Source organism: Phasianus colchicus, chromosome 8 (genome assembly GCF_987193195.1).
Source record: "Phasianus colchicus chromosome 8, bPhaCol1.hap1.1, whole genome shotgun sequence".
NCBI classification, from domain to species: Eukaryota; Metazoa; Chordata; class Aves; order Galliformes; family Phasianidae; genus Phasianus; species Phasianus colchicus.
The window spans coordinates 28,063,723-28,080,953 of NC_143443.1; the positions used below are offsets into that span (position 1 = coordinate 28,063,723).

The following is a 17,231-nucleotide window of genomic DNA, read 5'->3' on the forward strand; positions in this document are numbered from 1 at the left end:
TTGTAAAAACGCCTTCTTTAAAGCCTCGTTCTTAAGCTTCCGATAGCATTGTTAACTTTTTTTTTTTTAATAGAGACTTTCGGTTTTTTGCAGGAAGCTTTCTTTTGGTTCCTTTGGTTTTGCTGCAATCCTTGCCCTTCCACTTCAGGCCTTTCTGAGCTCTCTCTCACCCCGTGACACATTTATGCTTGCTGATTTCTGTATTCCTGATAAAGTGTTTTGTGCTGGAGGTGCCATCCTGGTTCAGTGGTGTTCCTTTTTCCCCTTCCCATATTCCTGTGACTCCTGTGCAAAGCATTCATCTTGCAATTCCTGCTCTGGGTGTTTGTGGCCTTAGCAATGCTTGCTGGGGCTGTAAAAAATGAGGGGCTGCAAGACAGAGACCCGAACAGATAAAATACAGGATTAACATTATACACATAGCATAGGAGTGAATTCTGACTTGTAACCACTGCGAATGCTTTTACTGTTTGGATTTGGCCTCCTGAATTGAAGCTTCGCTATCATTAGTATTGCTTTGCTTTCTGTATTCTGTCAAAGCTTCTGTTCTTCTCTATTCAAGAGATCAAATAAGTAGCCAACACTATTTAATTCCAGTATGTTTTAAAGGAAGATACTTTAATTCTAGTGAAAAGGGGAGTTATGCCATTAAAGCAGTCTAGCCTTCTTTCAAGAAGCAAAATGTAAAGCCTCAGTCTTGTACCGCAGAAATGAATGAACTGAAATTAATTACTGTCTCTAAGTCTGAATGTGCATACATTCATGTTGTATATACATCAGTATGTACTGTGCCTGTGTATAGAGAAAAGCCAAACTTCCTCATAGTGAAGCAGAAAACAAATCTGCTGACTTGGGTAGCAATAACTTCTGGAGCACTGAGCTCATAGTTTGCTGAAACTGATTGAATAAAGGTTCTGACTGTTTTCAGATTATTCTGAGTACCTCTGCACACTTCAAAAAATAGTCCTGTAAGAATTGAGTTTGACTTCACAATGTATCCCATCTGTTTTTCCTCCTTTTTTTCCCCCCCAAAATGTTGAGTGACAGTTATCTAGGACATTTGTATCTCAATACCAGGATCAGAGTAATATCAGTCACCAGTGAGAAAGCATTGCCTTCATGTTTCAGATCAAGTAATAAAAATAAGTGTCCAAGTATATTCCCACCTCTATCTGAAAGGGTTATAGTTCTGTCACCTGGGAAGTAACATTTCATATCTGTCATTTCAGATTGTATAAAATGAAGGTCAAAACTAAAAAAGCAAAAATATTGCAGTCATCTCTGAAAATGGTTGTTTACAAAAATGTTGTAAAATGAAGAGTTTGAGCTTTTATTCAGCTTGCATTTATGAGTTTTTAAAGTAAGTAGTTATTAACACCTATGATGTTGTTAGGTGTTGAGTTGTATAGATTCTTTTAAAATATATGGAAATTGTTCTGCAGCTTGCATCTTCTGGCAATTGAAAGCACAGCTTACATAGTTACATTAAATGTCATAAAAATTTCATTTAGTAATTTTGAATATTTGTGTAATATAAGGATGAGCTTGATAAACATAAGATTTCTGTTTTGCTTTTCTACTTGGTAGAAAGAGATGGGGTTGTCTGCCTTAAGTGAAACGTACTAGAAATGTTGTGTTAGCATACCAGTTAGGTACAAGCGTCTTCCTTTCCCTGCCCTTCCTCTAACTGGCTATTTCTGTTCTCTGTGCAGATCTACAGTGGTTAAACACTGACGGTCCCATTTCTCTTCACAAAGACCTTTGTGGAAAAGTTGTGGTGTTGGATTTCTTCACTTACTGCTGCATCAATTGCTTGCACCTGCTGCCTGATCTCCATGAATTAGAGCACCAGTACTCTGATAAAGGTAAAAGAGCTTTGGCTTGCACAGAATAGAATTTCCTGGCAGCATTGCAGGTGGAGTAGCTGAGTCACTTCAGTTACTAAACAGCTGGCAGCATTTCAGGGATGCCTAAAAATGTCTCCTAATCTTTTAAGTACCCTGACAAAGGTTACTGGCTATACTCTCATCACATTTTTAGGTGGGATTAAATATGGTGTTTCTTTAACTATACAGGCACAAAAGACAGGATGTGTGTCTAAAGCATGAATCCGATATCCTCATAGGACTGTTTGCAAAATGCATGGATGTAAGTTACAGGCACAAAGTTGCTGTATGCACATTTGCCTTACAAATCAACTCTGAGCAGGACATGGTTTAGTCTATTTTTTTTTTCTTTCTAATTGAAAAGAAAAAATACGTAAACTTGGTTTAGGATTTTTTTTTTTTTGCATCATCTTATTTTCAATTAGTAGCCATCTATCCTGAGAGAGAGGATTAAGCTCTTAAAGATTTAAAGTTCACATCTGAAATAAAGCCCATCTCTCTAACTGAAAGAAAATCCAGAGTAATTACTATTTATAATTCAGTCTTGTCATTCTGATGACTTGTCAGAGAGGTGTTCTTATGCAGGAACGTATCAGCTACTAAATTAACTGGTATATTTTAGCAGACTAACTAATTAGATGAACAGTGTTACTTTCATTCAATAAAATATTTTAAGGACTAACACAGTAGACATTACTTTAAGGTTTACATTTTTGATTCTACAGTAACATTTCTGATTTGATTTTCATTTTGACTGTATTTATTTTCATGTTTCCTGTTTTTATTTGAAAAACAGATGACAGTGTCGTTGAAATTAAAAGTTCATTAAGTTAGTTCACTCATACTGTAGGTTTAAATAGTGCTTTACAAAAGATTTAAATAGAATTTACCTGCTTTGAAAAATTTAACTGTTTGCTTTGGAGAGGGGTTTGAGAACTAGTATATTATTTTAGCTATGAGGAACTTCATTAAAGTAACACCTTCATAGCTTTTTTTTTGTTAAGGAGTTTTAAGTGGAAAGCAATGAAGAAATTATAAAGGGATTGCTCTGGATGTCAGGCATGCTGGAAAGAAAGTCTGCCCCAAGACTTCAGAAGATGACATTGGTCATTGAATTGATAACATCTTAAAACATCACACATTTTAAAACGTAGTGCTGTTGTACTAATATAGCAACCATCTCTGATTAAAAAAAACTAAGCTGTTAAACCTGTTGGTAACAAAAAGCATTATTTTAACAACCTTGTACAAAGTACTTCGCTGATAGGTAACAAATGCTTTTTAGATTTGAGATATTCAGGAACTGGAGTTTAGAAAAAGATGTGTGGGATGGAAGTGAAAAGAATGAGTAGAAAGAAATGAGAGCAAGTGTGTAGGAGATAAAAGTTACCAGTCACTAAGAGATGGGAGGAAAAGCCAGCTTGAGAAACTTGAGAAAAGTAAAGGCTGGAAGAATAAGACTGAAGTAGAAAGGATGTTGGGCATACCAAAAATACTTTAAAAATACTAAGATAAGAACTTTTTTAGCATTCATCCTGATGCCAGAGTTTCATTCTATTTTAATCTGCTGCCTTCTTTAGTTAATGCAAGTCTATTGTCCCTTCAGGATATGGGGGACAGATTCACTTTCGCTTGGGTTGGTTTCCTCATCTCTCACCTCATAATTACAAAAAAAACCTACAGCATTTACACACACATTTCATTTACATATTTAGCAGAAAAGTCCTGATTCAGCAGACAGTGTTATTCAGAGGGAAAAACAAGTATTTTACTCTCACAGGTTATTTCATAGTGCATTTGGGTCTTTAATCTGGTGTTAGAATAGCTAAAGAAGTGTTCCTCCATATTTCTGCATAACTGAGAACAAACCTTAGTATTGCTGTAATTTACAGCAACATCTTTTTGTGCAGAATTTTTGGTCTTCTAATTATTTTTGTCCACATGGTTTAAACCTTGTCTTGCTGGAAGAATGTAGAAACTTCACTAATACAATCATCAGATAAGACAGCTAAACAAGAATCTTGAAGTTCTAGGATGATCCTAAGCCATTAAATATATCTTGTACACAGTTCTATTGTCTGGAACTTGAGATTTGTCTCAAAGTAAAGACTGCTTTCCATAGGATTAAGTGTCGCCTAGCATCTTTATCTGATCTGTTCTTGTTGCTATCTTCAGTGGAGCTATTTCTGTTTTTCAAGTGGCATTCAGAAAGTTATTTTAAACCCCAGTGCATATCCAGTTCATGTTATCAGCAGTCCAGAAATTACTTCTATAAGAGGGAGTACTTTCTAATATTCAGAAATAGCTTGGCATAACTCCAGTGTTATGCTCTGCTATAATCCTTCAAATAGTGTTTTAAATGGTGTGCATTTTCTTGTATAGATGTAGCATCTGTTTCCACAGAAGTTTTCTTCATGAGGGAGCATTATAATGTCTGTGCTGGATAGGTATCAAATAAGTTATCCTTCCAGCCTTAATGATATTTAAGATGGACAGATACAAGCACTGTTACTAATTAATCTTATTATAGTGAAAGTGTTTAAATTGCCATTCAGAGTTTCAGTTGATGATACTAGAATTTGAGTTGTCTCACATTGCAACATGCCATGCCTACTGGATTGGCAACAACAGTACTATTTCTTTGGTTTTCTTGATTCTCTATCTATGACCTTGTTTTATGCAGCTCATGTGCAGAGCTTCACCCTTCCTTGTTTTCTTCCAGAAATGTAGCCACTTCTCCAGTTGCTGTTCTTCCCTATTAATACTGTTCTACAGCTGAGGAGAAGAGCCAAAATAGAAAAATAAGTCTCAATTTCTTTGTAAACAAATAAAAAGCAAGTCAAAGATTAAATTGGTTTCTTTGTTTTTTTGGTTTTTTTTTTTTTTTTTTAGAAGGAAACAAACTCCTCTAAGCTCAATAACCCAACTGCTTAAGTCATGAAATAATAGCCTCTTAAATTTCTGACACAAATCAAAATAATTTACTTGAAATAAAAATTAAATATGAGTTGTGCTGCCAAAACAATAACAGCCCTGGCAGCCCTCCATTTTTAGAGATCATTCATCAGGTGCTAGTAATGCAGTGTGCATTGCTGCAGAAAATTTCTTTCCTGGAGCAGGTGTCAGAGAACCATGATGTACAATAGGATGCTTATTCTCCTTTTGTAGAAGGATTGTTTATGCTCTGGCTTTGTATACTATGATATTTTTGCTGCATTATTTGCAGTAACACAGTTGTTCAGTAATTCATATTATATATTGGTTTAATCTTTAAAGCCTCAAAAAAACCCACAGAAAACCCCACCCAAACAACCAATCAAAACCAAACAGTAATGCAGGCATTGGAAGCAAAGTATGGTAGAATTCTTTATGTCAAGAATGCCTTCCTAAGGTAGAATTTGGATTTCTGTATTACAGAATAGAGCAAGATAAATCCATATTCCATAGCGAGTGTTCATGGAGGCTGAGAAGAAACCACATTGTTAGATTTAGAAATAAAACATTGGGTTGGTGGCATAGGTAGGAGTATGTTGCTTTAAGGGAATATAATGGCTTAATATATGTTGATTTGTAGAAATCTTTAAGAGCATAAGGAGAAAAAGGTTTGACATCTTTGGAAAAAGTATATTTAAAAAAAAGCATCCACTGAGCAACACAGGAAGAAGAGATTTGCAGGTGTGCTTTTAGGTAGTCTGAGGGAGAGTAACCTAGAAGGAACCAGCTGTTACCCTGAATTCAAACCAACTGGATTGTGGATAACTGTTCTGGCAGTAGGCCTTGAAGATTTGAAGTCCTATTGGAAAGAACAGTGGCAAAATATAGCAAATACCTGGAGGAAAGTAGTCCAAGATTTCTTAACTGAAAGTTTATACTGTTGTAATAAAAGATTATTTTCAAATAAGTGCAAAATAGTCTTTTAATTATCTGCCACTAAAAAGAACTGAACAGTTCACACTCTGAAGTCTCATTGAAAATTTGCTAAGAAAACATTTGAAATTTCCCTTCCCCAGTTTAGTGACCTTTACCATATTCAAGTCAACATGAAATAAAGGCACTTAGTTCCTTAGGAATTCACACATCTGCTTTTATCCTTTTAACCTCTAAATTGTATCCTCCTTATGCAAGTTTAATAGCTGTTCAGTCAAACCTATTTTGCCCATAGTAGTACAACACACCGTTTTTCACTGTAATACTTGAAGCAGCACAAATTAATCCAAGATGGAACCTAAGATAGATGTAATTTAAGAACCTCATTAAGTTCTTCAGGACTCTGCACCAGTTATCTATTAAAGTTTAAACATCAACAGAACTGGATTTAGGTTGGATAATTTTACTTTTTCATCCCTCACACCTGTAGGGTCTCCACATCTTCTCTTTTGTGACATTACTTGTATTGATGATAAAAATATGGAATTCACTTTATAGTGAATCAGTAGCGGGGGGAAGGAAGGAAACACTACAGATATTTCAACACAGGCAATGAAAGAATTTATAGATGTTAAATATTTGCATAGATATGACTGGAAAAACAGCACTTGTTGCTGTTAAAATATTTTTTAAATCTAGTAAAATTAACTAAAAAGGATGTTAACCATAAGGATATTCCCCCTTTCCCATTTACTTTAGCCTCTCTATTCAACCTAACACATAAGATAAGATGAAAGATTATAGCTTTTTCTTGGATAAAGTAGTAGAATGACTCCAGTTACCTGCAGTGGTAAAAAGCTTACAATAGAAACACAGGTGATTTTTCAATGCATAGGAGGAAGCAACATGCGGTATTTACAGTAGTGACAGCAGAGCAGCAAAACCCCAGGCTGTAGCAAGCGAGGATCCTCTCAAATGGAACAGCAGCAGGCACAGAAATAAAAGAAAGAGGAAATAAAGGAAAGCTTACCTTCAGAAGGCCTCAGGTGCACAGTAATCTGCAGCAAGATAGCACTGCCTTCCTGGCCGACCTTTAAATGAGGTCTAGGAAGCAGTGGATCCTGGCTACACCCCTTCCAATCATTCAGGGGTATTGTTTGCACCTGAGCTCCCCTGGGTTGGCTCTGCCTTCCTATCAGGTGCTCAATCACTGGTTCAAGCTGTGACTTAGTATTTCCACTACATAGGGTTAACATCTAAAGATTTCAATTAAATCAGCAGTTTGGGTTTAACGTTATTAAAGTTTAAAGTTATTGTACTGCAACTTTCTACAACTGCATGGTTGTTACTGTCGTTATCTTCCTGGCTTCAGTAATGAAAGATCTTCAGTGTCCCGTTCTTTTATGATGGCTGTGAGCACCAGATTCTAGAAATGGAATGTTCTGAAATTTAATCAAATGTCATGGTTCAGATAGTCTCATTTATTTTACTCGCATCTCTGAATTTTAAAATAAAAATAACCCAAAACCCAAATCATCCCAGATTTGACAAGTTACTTTGACTGTAACAACATGATGTTTGTGGCTAAGTATTCTTTAAGCAGAAAATGAAATAAAATATGTTGTTGATGTCATGTACATTGCTCATTTAATTTCTGAGAGATTATGCTAGCAAACATAATTGAAAGCACTGAAAAAGGATCCAGAGTTGTTTGTTGGAGTGTTTGAGGTTTTTTCCTCCTAGGAAGTACTGAAAAGTGACTTTGCTGAAGCAAGGCTCTTTATTCTTGTTCTGTTAAGTAGATGGGGGGGTGTAAAATTTGGGACTGCTGATGAAATTATTTACATGAAGTGGAAGTATATTTATTTTTTATCATGCAGAGGAAAGATGGTGAGTTCTGAACTGTAGATTTTCAGTCTGAGTTTCATTGAAGTGAGAAAATAAACAAACAATTCAGTTGTGTGCTTTTTGATCAATTTATGGCTGATGCTGTCTATACCACATATACAAGCTGAATTATATTACTTTGTGCTTATCCAGCACCTTCATAGGATCAGAGAGTCATAGATTGGCCCTGGTTGGAAGGGATCACCAAGTTCCAAACCCCTGCCACAGACAGGGCACCATCCTCCAGATCTAATACTAGACCAGGCTGCCCAGGGCCCCATCCAACCTGGCCTTGAACACCTCTAGGAATGGAGCAGCCACAGCCTCTCTGGGCAGCTGTTCCAGTACCTCACAACTCTCATAGTAGAGAACTTCCCCCTGACATCCAACCTAAATTTTCCCCCCTTCAACTTCAAACCATTTCCCCTTGTCCTGCCATTATGTACCCTTTCAAAGAGTTGATTCCCCTCCTGTTCATAGACTCCCTTTAGGTATTGAAAGGCTGCAATGAGGTCAACCTGCAGCCTTCTTTTCTCCAGGCTGAACAAGCCCAGCTCCCTCAGCCTGTCTTCGTAGGGGAGGTGCTCCAGTCCCTTGAACATCTTCATGGCTCTCCTCTGGATCCTCTCCAACAGCTCCCTGTCTTTTTTGTACTGGGGGCTCCAGACCTGGACACAGTACTCTAGATGGGGCCTCACAAGTAGAGATGGACAATCACCTCCCTGTCCCTGCTGGCCACCCCTCTTCTGATGGAGCCCAGGATACCATTTGCTTTCCAACCTGCAAGAGCACACTGCTGGTTCACATTCAATTTTTCATCCACCAGGACCCCCAGGTCCTTTTCCACAGGGCTACTCAAGGTGTACTTTTCCCAGTCTGTATACTTATCTGGGGTTACTCTGACACAAGTGCAAAACCTTGCACTTTGCTATGTTGAACCTCATTAGTTTATCGAGGTCCCTCTGGATGGCATCACTTCCTTCTGATGAGTCAACTGCACCACTCAGCTTGGCATCATCAGCAAACTTGCTGACTTTGCATTCAAGCCCGTCATCGATGTTGTTGATGAAAATATTGAAGAGAACCTTCATGCTAGGATTTCAAGTGCAGAATCTCTATACTACTGATTATCTCTATTAACCAAATATAGATATTTTGTTATTAAGAGGAGGGGTAAAAATTGAAGATTAAATTGACTTAATCCACTTTTTTTTTTTTTTAAAGAAAGGAGTTGGGACCTGTATGTGATAGGCACTTTTTTTCATGGTTTCCAGTGCTGCCAGCTTTATGTGAAACACAGGATACTGTTTTGATTTTAGGAGCCTGTACCATTCCTTTATTTTTTGAAGTTCCATGTTATAGTTGTGATTCCTAGTTTACAATAGCAAAGTATTAATTTTCTGTAAACACCATAGTTGTGTAAAAGAATCAGAAGTCAAAGAGATATGGTGAATACTTGAGAAAACACTGTATCAGTTGAACTGCTACAGCTTACCCTGATTATTTTCAAAGCATTTGCTGCCTTAATATGCAGAGTTTAAAAAATTAAAAACTATTTATGACATATTATGCTTTTTACTTGTTCAACCCTCTTCATTCTGAAATGCACTTAGTTACGTTGGAGGGTAACTGCTTCATTTTTACTTTTTTTAATTGAAATACAAATATATTTAAATGTAATAATTCACTTTTCCTTTCAGATGGTCTTGTTATTATTGGTGTCCATTCAGCGAAGTTTCCAAATGAAAAAGTTCTGGATAGCATTAAGAGTGCAGTTTTGAGGTACGATATTGTCCACCCTGTAGTGAACGATGCAGATGCAACACTGTGGCATGAATTAGAAGTGTCCTGCTGGCCAACTCTGGTCATTCTTGGGCCTCGTGGAAACATGCTGTTTTCGCTTGTTGGAGAAGGGCACAAAGAGAAGTTGTTTTTATTTACTTCAATAACACTGAAATTCTACAAGGAGAGAGGACAAATTAAAGATAACAGTATTGGAATAAAGCTATACAAAGACTCCCTCCCACCTTCTCCCCTGCTGTTTCCTGGCAAAGTGACAGTAGATAAATCAGGAGAAAGGCTGGTGATAGCAGACACTGGACATCACAGGATTTTGGTCACTCTGAAAAATGGGCAAATTCTACATACTATTGGAGGTAAGGTTATGTAAATTTTGTTACAGACTTTTCTGTTTAGGGTGGACTATATTCTGTGGTGTTCCTATGACCTAGTAATTCAGAAACATTGGTAGAATTCTTTTTCTCAAAAATCACTTTTACTGGTCATGGGAGGGAAAAAGCATAATACTATCAATGAGAAACTCTTATGCAAATAGTTGAGTTACCTCTAATTTTTTTTTCTTTGTTTCATTAACTAAGTTCAGTATTTTTATGTGACAGCCTATATGATTTAAAAAAATACAGTTTTTCTTTCTTCTGAAAGAGCTTCAAATGCATTTAGATTTAAGTGATGTATTTCCACCTCTAGCAGTAAGATAGAGAAAAAAGATAAGAATGCTTCCCTTTCCAAGAGGAAAAAGAAAACATTGGATTATGGTGATGGTGTGTTTCAGGGGTGCTTTTTGTTTGTTTCTGAATGAAGAGCACCTTTCAGTAGGATCATCAAACTCCCTATACCAGTGGCACAAGCAGTGCACTGAGTCATTTTCCAAGTGAACCTTGGTCAAAGCGTCAGTCTCAATGCTCTTCTACAAGAAACACAAACAGGATTTATTATGACAGGAGTCAGACAGTTTGGTTTCTGTTTTGTGTGTGAGCTGAGGTCTCTGCCAACAAAGTACCCATGAATGTTCTGGTATGTTTAGTAAAGAGCAGCTTGGAGGGATGTGTCCTAATCTCTGACTTGGTACCTCGGTTCCTGTGGCTCTGTGCTGTGTCCTAGTTATATAGGAATGACTGGAATCCAACACACCAGTACCTCAGTATTTCATGTCTGCTCAGGTCTGAATTGTATGCTGACAGTAAGTCGTAAAAGTTTGTATTTTAGTGACTCAGTTAAGTGATTCTGTGGGCAGAAAATAGTGTAATTGAGTTGATAATACAGTAATAAATGTGGGCATGCACAAAGGTTGAAATTGCTATATTTGCATCATAAATCATGTTGCGCACGTAACTCATGAATTTAAATGTCTTCTGCTGACACACAGTGCTGATGCACTTTAAATGTTACTCCATCTGAAATACCATGCTTACATTGATACTGCTTTATCAAGGTCGCATTCCTCTCTATTTCTTCACTGTGCTATGCAGAAGGCTGTCACTCCATCATTCTCACTGTTCTCCCATGTAATTTGTTGCGTGTCATCTTTTTGCTAAGTTTTTATTAGTAATGAGAAAGTGCTGCTAATCTAATCCTAGTTTCATTGTATTTACAGTAAAATCAAAACCACTGAAATGGAACAGAGGTTGGAATGTAAAATCTTTGCTGCTGACTTGCTTTCATGCAATTAGGAATAAATTTTAAAAAAGGGTTTTTGAGTGTTGTCTTCCGCAGTTACTATTGCCTCTCAGCAGAATGGAACTGGAGCAATTTAGACCCCTGCTAAGACTGTTCTCTGAAAGATAATCTTAAAGATGCAGAGAACTCATGGAGATTGAGTTCAAAACTTAGTGTGGGGCTACAGCAATTACACATCACAGTGACTAAAATGAGGCTGCACAAAATGTACGTAATGTAAACTCTACAAGGCACTGTGGAAGCACCTTTTAGAATATGTGATTATTTTACAGGTTTAAATAGACTGGCTATTTTTGAGTTTCTTTTTCTAAAATGAATCTTGAGTTTGTTTTGATTCATTTATAGGTCCAAATAGTGGAAGAAGAGATGGAAGATTTTCAGAGGCAGCTTTCAACTCACCACAAGGCGTTGCTATAAAAAATAATGTTATTTACGTAGCTGATACAGAAAATCATCTAATTAGAAAGGTAATTTTTCCATAAGAAATTTTAATCTTTTGTGCCTTGTCCTACTTACTTGAAAATGTATATCAAGTGACTTATTCTACAGATACTCTCAACATAAGAAAGAAATGTGGTCTAATAACTTCCTAAAAAATGCTTTTGTATGGTGGTTTTGTAAAGGGCTGCATATATCTTGTGTACTTCCTTTCAAATGAAGCTATGCACTACTTCAAGTGAGTTTTACTTTCCTGTTATAAGAAATAACTATTCTTAGTGCTGGAAGCAGAAGTTGTTTTTGTTTCACTTCCAGTTGTGGCAGATTCTTATCAGAAGTTATTGTATTCTTACAGATTCGTGGATATCTAAATGTTTGGGTCTACAATCTGTTTTAATCCATGTGGGGTTTTTTTTCTGTTTTAACACTTGCATATTTTTAGCACATAGAAACGTTGCTTTTAATATTAAATTGGAGATGGATCTCAAACCCAGTGAGGTCAAACTTAGAATAATGAGAAGTTTGCTGAAGCAATATCGTATTACCTTGTTATTAAAAGAGAGATATTAGAAGTCACTTAGAATATAAACATAGGGGAAAAAAAAGATAAGTAGATTTGGGCTGCAGAAATAAAAAATATTTTTTCCTTCAAGGCGTGAAATGAATTGCAGAAACAATTTGCTTTGTATAGATTATTTTATCAAATGACAAGAAATAATTTACAGTATCTGAGCTCTTATAGCATATTCCTTTACAAGTTTAAAATAACCATATCCATTGTCCATCTGAAACACTTCTCTAGAAAATTTTAGTGCTTTCTTCTAAAATTGCTGACCAAACCAGTCTTAAATTTTGGTGCATCTGGAAGAGAAATGCGCTCTGTTGTTTTTCCTGCTGCCTTACTCTCCTACCACCAGCAGAAAGCATTATGGTAAAATTAATGATTTTCCTTCATAAGCAATTACCTGAAATTTATTAGGATTTGAGTTTTACTTGCAAAGGAACACCATTTTTTACATAGATTATCTGAGATTATCTGTGTTACCTCTGTGTTAACTACATTTGCTGTTGTATATTTAGTGTATATAATTTTGCTTCTTACAGATTGACCTGGAATTAGAGATTGTGACCACTGTAGCAGGCATTGGGATACAAGGTGTTGATAAAGAAGGTGGAGCTAAAGGAGAAGAACAGCCTATCAGCTCTCCATGGGATGTGGTCTTTGGAAATTCAGGTGCAGTTTCAGTTGAGCTTTTAACAAAATCTCACATGCATGAGTGTTTGCTAAATGTTTTCCTGTTATGGCACTAACCCGAAACATGAAGTATAAAGATACACTTTACATCTGAGTCTAACAACTGGTGGTTTCATCTTTATAAGTACCACCATTATTAGTTAAGTCTAAGTTTCTGATGTGAATCCTGAAAAAATGCGAGCTGTTAACCAATCTGAAGAAAAATTCTTTTGTAGAAAGTTATGTATTTACTTGGTCAAAATATGGAAGGAAATTGTGATTGCCTTTGCTAGGCCAGTGCTTTATGCCAGGATGACTGAAGAAGTGGCTGCATTTTATAGGAAGTGGACATTGTCTGAAGTTCCTTTTCTTGACTGTATGGACATCTCACCATTTGTAAATATTTGAGTTTAGGAAATAAATTTTATCTGATGTCTTCTGCTTATTCCTGTTTAGACGACGTGAAATTGTTAGACTAATAGATCACGATAGATTCAAACAGATAGAAGAACACCTCAGAAAACACCTTCCAAGATTCAGGTGATAATAATGAAGTCTTTGCAAGATAGTATGTAAAAAATCATCTGCTGAGGATTTAAGTGGTTTCCTTTCCTGATCAACTTAACACAGTCCTGAGCCTGACGTCACATAACTGCCATGTTTTTAAATGTTATTAACTGTATTGTAATTAATTGTATGTGGCTTAAAACCTTTGCATCAGGGAGGAAAAAACATCCAAATTTAGTTTAAGGGAACATGTAGCTAGTTCATGAATGCTAATTGTATAGTAGTCTTAGGGTACAAATACATTGTCATTATATACAGTGTACTGCCAGCAGCCTTAAATACTAAAGTAAGCCATAGGCATCAGTTTAACACTGTCAGTGACCCTTACAGATTAAGGGCCTATGGAATCTTACTTAGGGAAAGCTGAAAGAGGATTTCACCAGATTTGGATTGCTGTTTATGATTTTTTCCCAATCTGATTTCACTTTTGTGATCCAGTAAACTGTTGTGTCTGAGTGCTATAGTTTTCATTTTATTGAACCAGCATTGAGCCAGCAACCCAATTGCCGTGGGACGTTGTTGCAGAGCTGTTTTACAGATCAGTAATGGAGGAGAATTCCAACTCAAAAAGTACTGCCTCAGTGGATCAGAAACTTAACAGAACTATTCAAAATATATGTTAATTATACTGTGCCATTTTCATGGTGCTTTTTTTCCTGCATCTACCACTAGCTGAGTATCTGTTGATACTTTTATTTTTGAGAGCTCTGATTGTTAAATGAAATGTTAAATGATATGATTGTTATCAACATGAACACAGTAATCACTGAATTAGTCACTGGTAAAGAATTAGTCATCTGCACTGTTTAACATTGCTGAATTTTTATCAGTGTTTGTATAAAAATCAGATTTTCTAAATGCACTGTTTTCAGACCAGTGTAGGATTTTTTTATATTCAGTCACATCCTACCAACCAGTTGGCTGCTTAGATCTCTAAGAAATATTATAAAACTTTGAATTTAAGAGGAGATTCAATCAATTTAATCTTCTTTGAGAGGAGAATAGGATAGATAGGTAAAATGAGGAGGCTGCTTTTAGGATTTTTTAAGAGTTTTGATATGGTTTTGTGTGAGAAAGGCAAGGTAGGGAAAATGTAAATGGTTGTAGTGTCTGCATGGATCTCTTCAGTAGAGTGTAATAGAGGGAGTTGTGGAAACATGAGGTTATACTGAGTAGTATTTTAACAATAATGTGTCCCATAGCCCAGTGTCATTAAAGTACAAAAGGCAGACAGTATGTTGATGGAAGCACAATTTGAAAATAACTTTGATACAGCAAATCTGCTTTGGAATGCTTTGTTCATACTTAGTAGGGGAAGATAAAACATACTGCCATATGTTGTACATATGAAAAGAATGGTCAAATGATAGATGACTGTGGTGTGAGAGCAATCTTGTTTTCCAAATCTTCCGGTGGGCAGGACAAAACTAGGCATGAAAAGGTTGGTAAAATTGGTAAAACTTCCTGCCTAGCAAGACTGTAGAGTCGTCTTTTTGGAGGTACTGAAAAATGGGTTAGATGGTTGGTCATGAGCTGTAGATGTGAGGTGGTACGTAGCATCTCTTTGAAGAAGGGTAATGAACTAGATCACTTTCTGAAGCCTTTTTAAGTCAGTGTTACAGTGTGGAGGATTTGATCTATGTTCTTCCTGGAGTATGTGATTGGCATTTATGGTAACAGCTCTCAGAAAATGGCATAAAACAAAACTGAAGACTCCTTTTCACCATCCCAGGCTGCAGTACTTCAGCCATGCTCACCTAGTTCAGCTTCCTTCTGCGTTCCTTGGCTGAGCATGTCCTGCAGACAGCTGCCTCAGTTCCTTCCCCTGCTGCTTCTGAAAGAGTCTCCTAAAACAGCCTTACGTGTCAGAGCAGTCTGGTCTTCTCAATGCAGCTTTCTTGAAGGGTGTTTCTGATACATCGTGTTATGGTGCCACATTCATTTCATTAGATTTGTTAAATTAAGTTCAAAACATGGAGCTGGAGTTGAACTCTGTGCAGCAGTCTCTATGTTCTAAAATTTAGTGGGTCTTTCTAGGGGGCTTAGCTTACTGGACTAAAATGAAATCTGTCAAAATGTAGACAGCACTGATGAGCAGTTGGTAAAAGTGCTTACTTATTCTTGGTGCATGTGCAGTATTTTTGGGACAGCCATAGAAATTGCAATGTTTTCAGGGAACCAGAATTGCAATTAAGTCACCATTTTCAAAAAAACTGGAAGAATCAGAGGAGTTTTGAACAAGTGAATGAATGATGTGCACTGTAACGCTGTCTCAAGATGAAGCACAAAAACAAGCAGATTGTGCACAAGGAGCCGGGACTGTGTTGTTTGCAACACATATACCTTATGGCATGGATACAGTCATGAGCTGCAGTGAGTTTTGTTTGGTTTTGTTTTGTTTTCCTTAGGTTTGTTAACACTAAAAAAATTCATTAGGTAGGGTTTGTCTTAATGCATGTTGCTGGAATCTAGTAGGATATTCTCATAAGGTCCATTAGGATGCATGTGTTATGTGGTAAATCCATATGAAGCTAACTTCTATTGGAAGTCTCTACCAAATAGAGAACTGCCCCTGGATGAATGAATTAATCAGTTTCCCAAATGACTTTTGATGGATCTGCACAGTAGTGCCCATTTCTGTAACATAACTGCAAGCTGTGGGAGTCTATGCGTGTTTGAAAAACTTATGGTTCATTATTCCAAATTTTATAATTTATAATTCTGACTTTTGCCAGAACTGGAATGGCATATGGGAAATAGATTCATGTCTCTCTATTTTCCACAGATCTATGTAATTTAAACTGTACAAGAAACATTTTTTTCAGAATGTAGATTTATGGATATTACAGTTTTTAAACAAGCGATGCTGCTGTGAGTTTCCTTTCAATGCCCAAATTCATGCTAATCAAAACATGAGAGGAGTTAAAAAAAGAAAAAAAAAGATGAAAGTGGTATTAAACAGCTTCTACTGACCTTTTTCAGAGTGTCAGAGGGAAAGGTTACATCTTGAGAGATTAATTTTTTCCCTGTATCAATCAGATCTCATCCAAGATTAATCCTCCTACATAAAGTTTAGAGTAAGTATTAATCAATTTAAAGACTGCATTGTTTGCTTCATAAGTTTTTAATGTATTGTTTGTTGTGAGCTTAAATTCAGATCATGGTCTAAATAAAAGGTGCCATGCACAGAACCAAGAAAAGCCCTCAGTTAATCCTCCAACTCTGTGTTCAGAAGTCATTATCACTTTGAGACTGTAGGCATAAAGGTGTGAAGTAAATACAAAGCTTAGTTGTAACATTTCAGTTGTTGTCTCATGGATTCCAGATGACATTTATCCTGATTCAGAGCCCACTGAAGTCCTCAAATCTGTTGCTGACATCTGTTGTGACAATACAGGAAATGGTTTCAGTGAATGACATTTTTTTGTGTTAATTCACCTCCAAGTATACTTAAGAGTCAGACTTCTTAATTCCATATGCAGTTCAGTTCTGTTTTCTGATCATTTTTGAAAATCTGTATTCATAAGGATAAAATTCTCATTTAATCAGATGAGCAAAACCAAAGACCTGAAAGGGCATAATATCATCCTTATGAAAACCAGGTGTATCCCTGCTGGTAGACAGTTCTGTGTGATTAGAATTTGCTTTCCATATATTTTGAGGATAAAAATATTGAGAGGAAAAGTTAATGAAGGCATAGATAAGTTCATCTTCAGAGCAGACACTACTATCATACTTTCAACCATCCTGACAGTACTTCCATGAGATAACAAGCTCCTGTTTTATACAGATGCTGAAACTTGAGGCAAAGAGGTTAAGTGACTGAAATACCTCTTAATAGAAAGGTGATAAAAATGTCTTTCTAAGGTAGGGGG

The 17,231-nt window shown here is 36.5% G+C and overlaps 1 protein-coding gene across 1 annotated transcript in view; it reads left to right on the forward strand.

The window, feature by feature from the left end:
* NHLRC2 (NHL repeat containing 2) overlaps positions 1–17,231 on the forward strand; it is a 38,184-nt gene that overhangs the window by 613 nt on the left and 20,340 nt on the right. The window contains exons 2-5 of the mRNA XM_031597453.2: positions 1,713–1,865; positions 9,341–9,796; positions 11,463–11,584; positions 12,660–12,789. Coding sequence (XP_031453313.2) covers positions 1,713–1,865; positions 9,341–9,796; positions 11,463–11,584; positions 12,660–12,789 — 861 coding nt within the window. The remainder of the gene's footprint in view (positions 1–1,712; positions 1,866–9,340; positions 9,797–11,462; positions 11,585–12,659; positions 12,790–17,231) is intronic.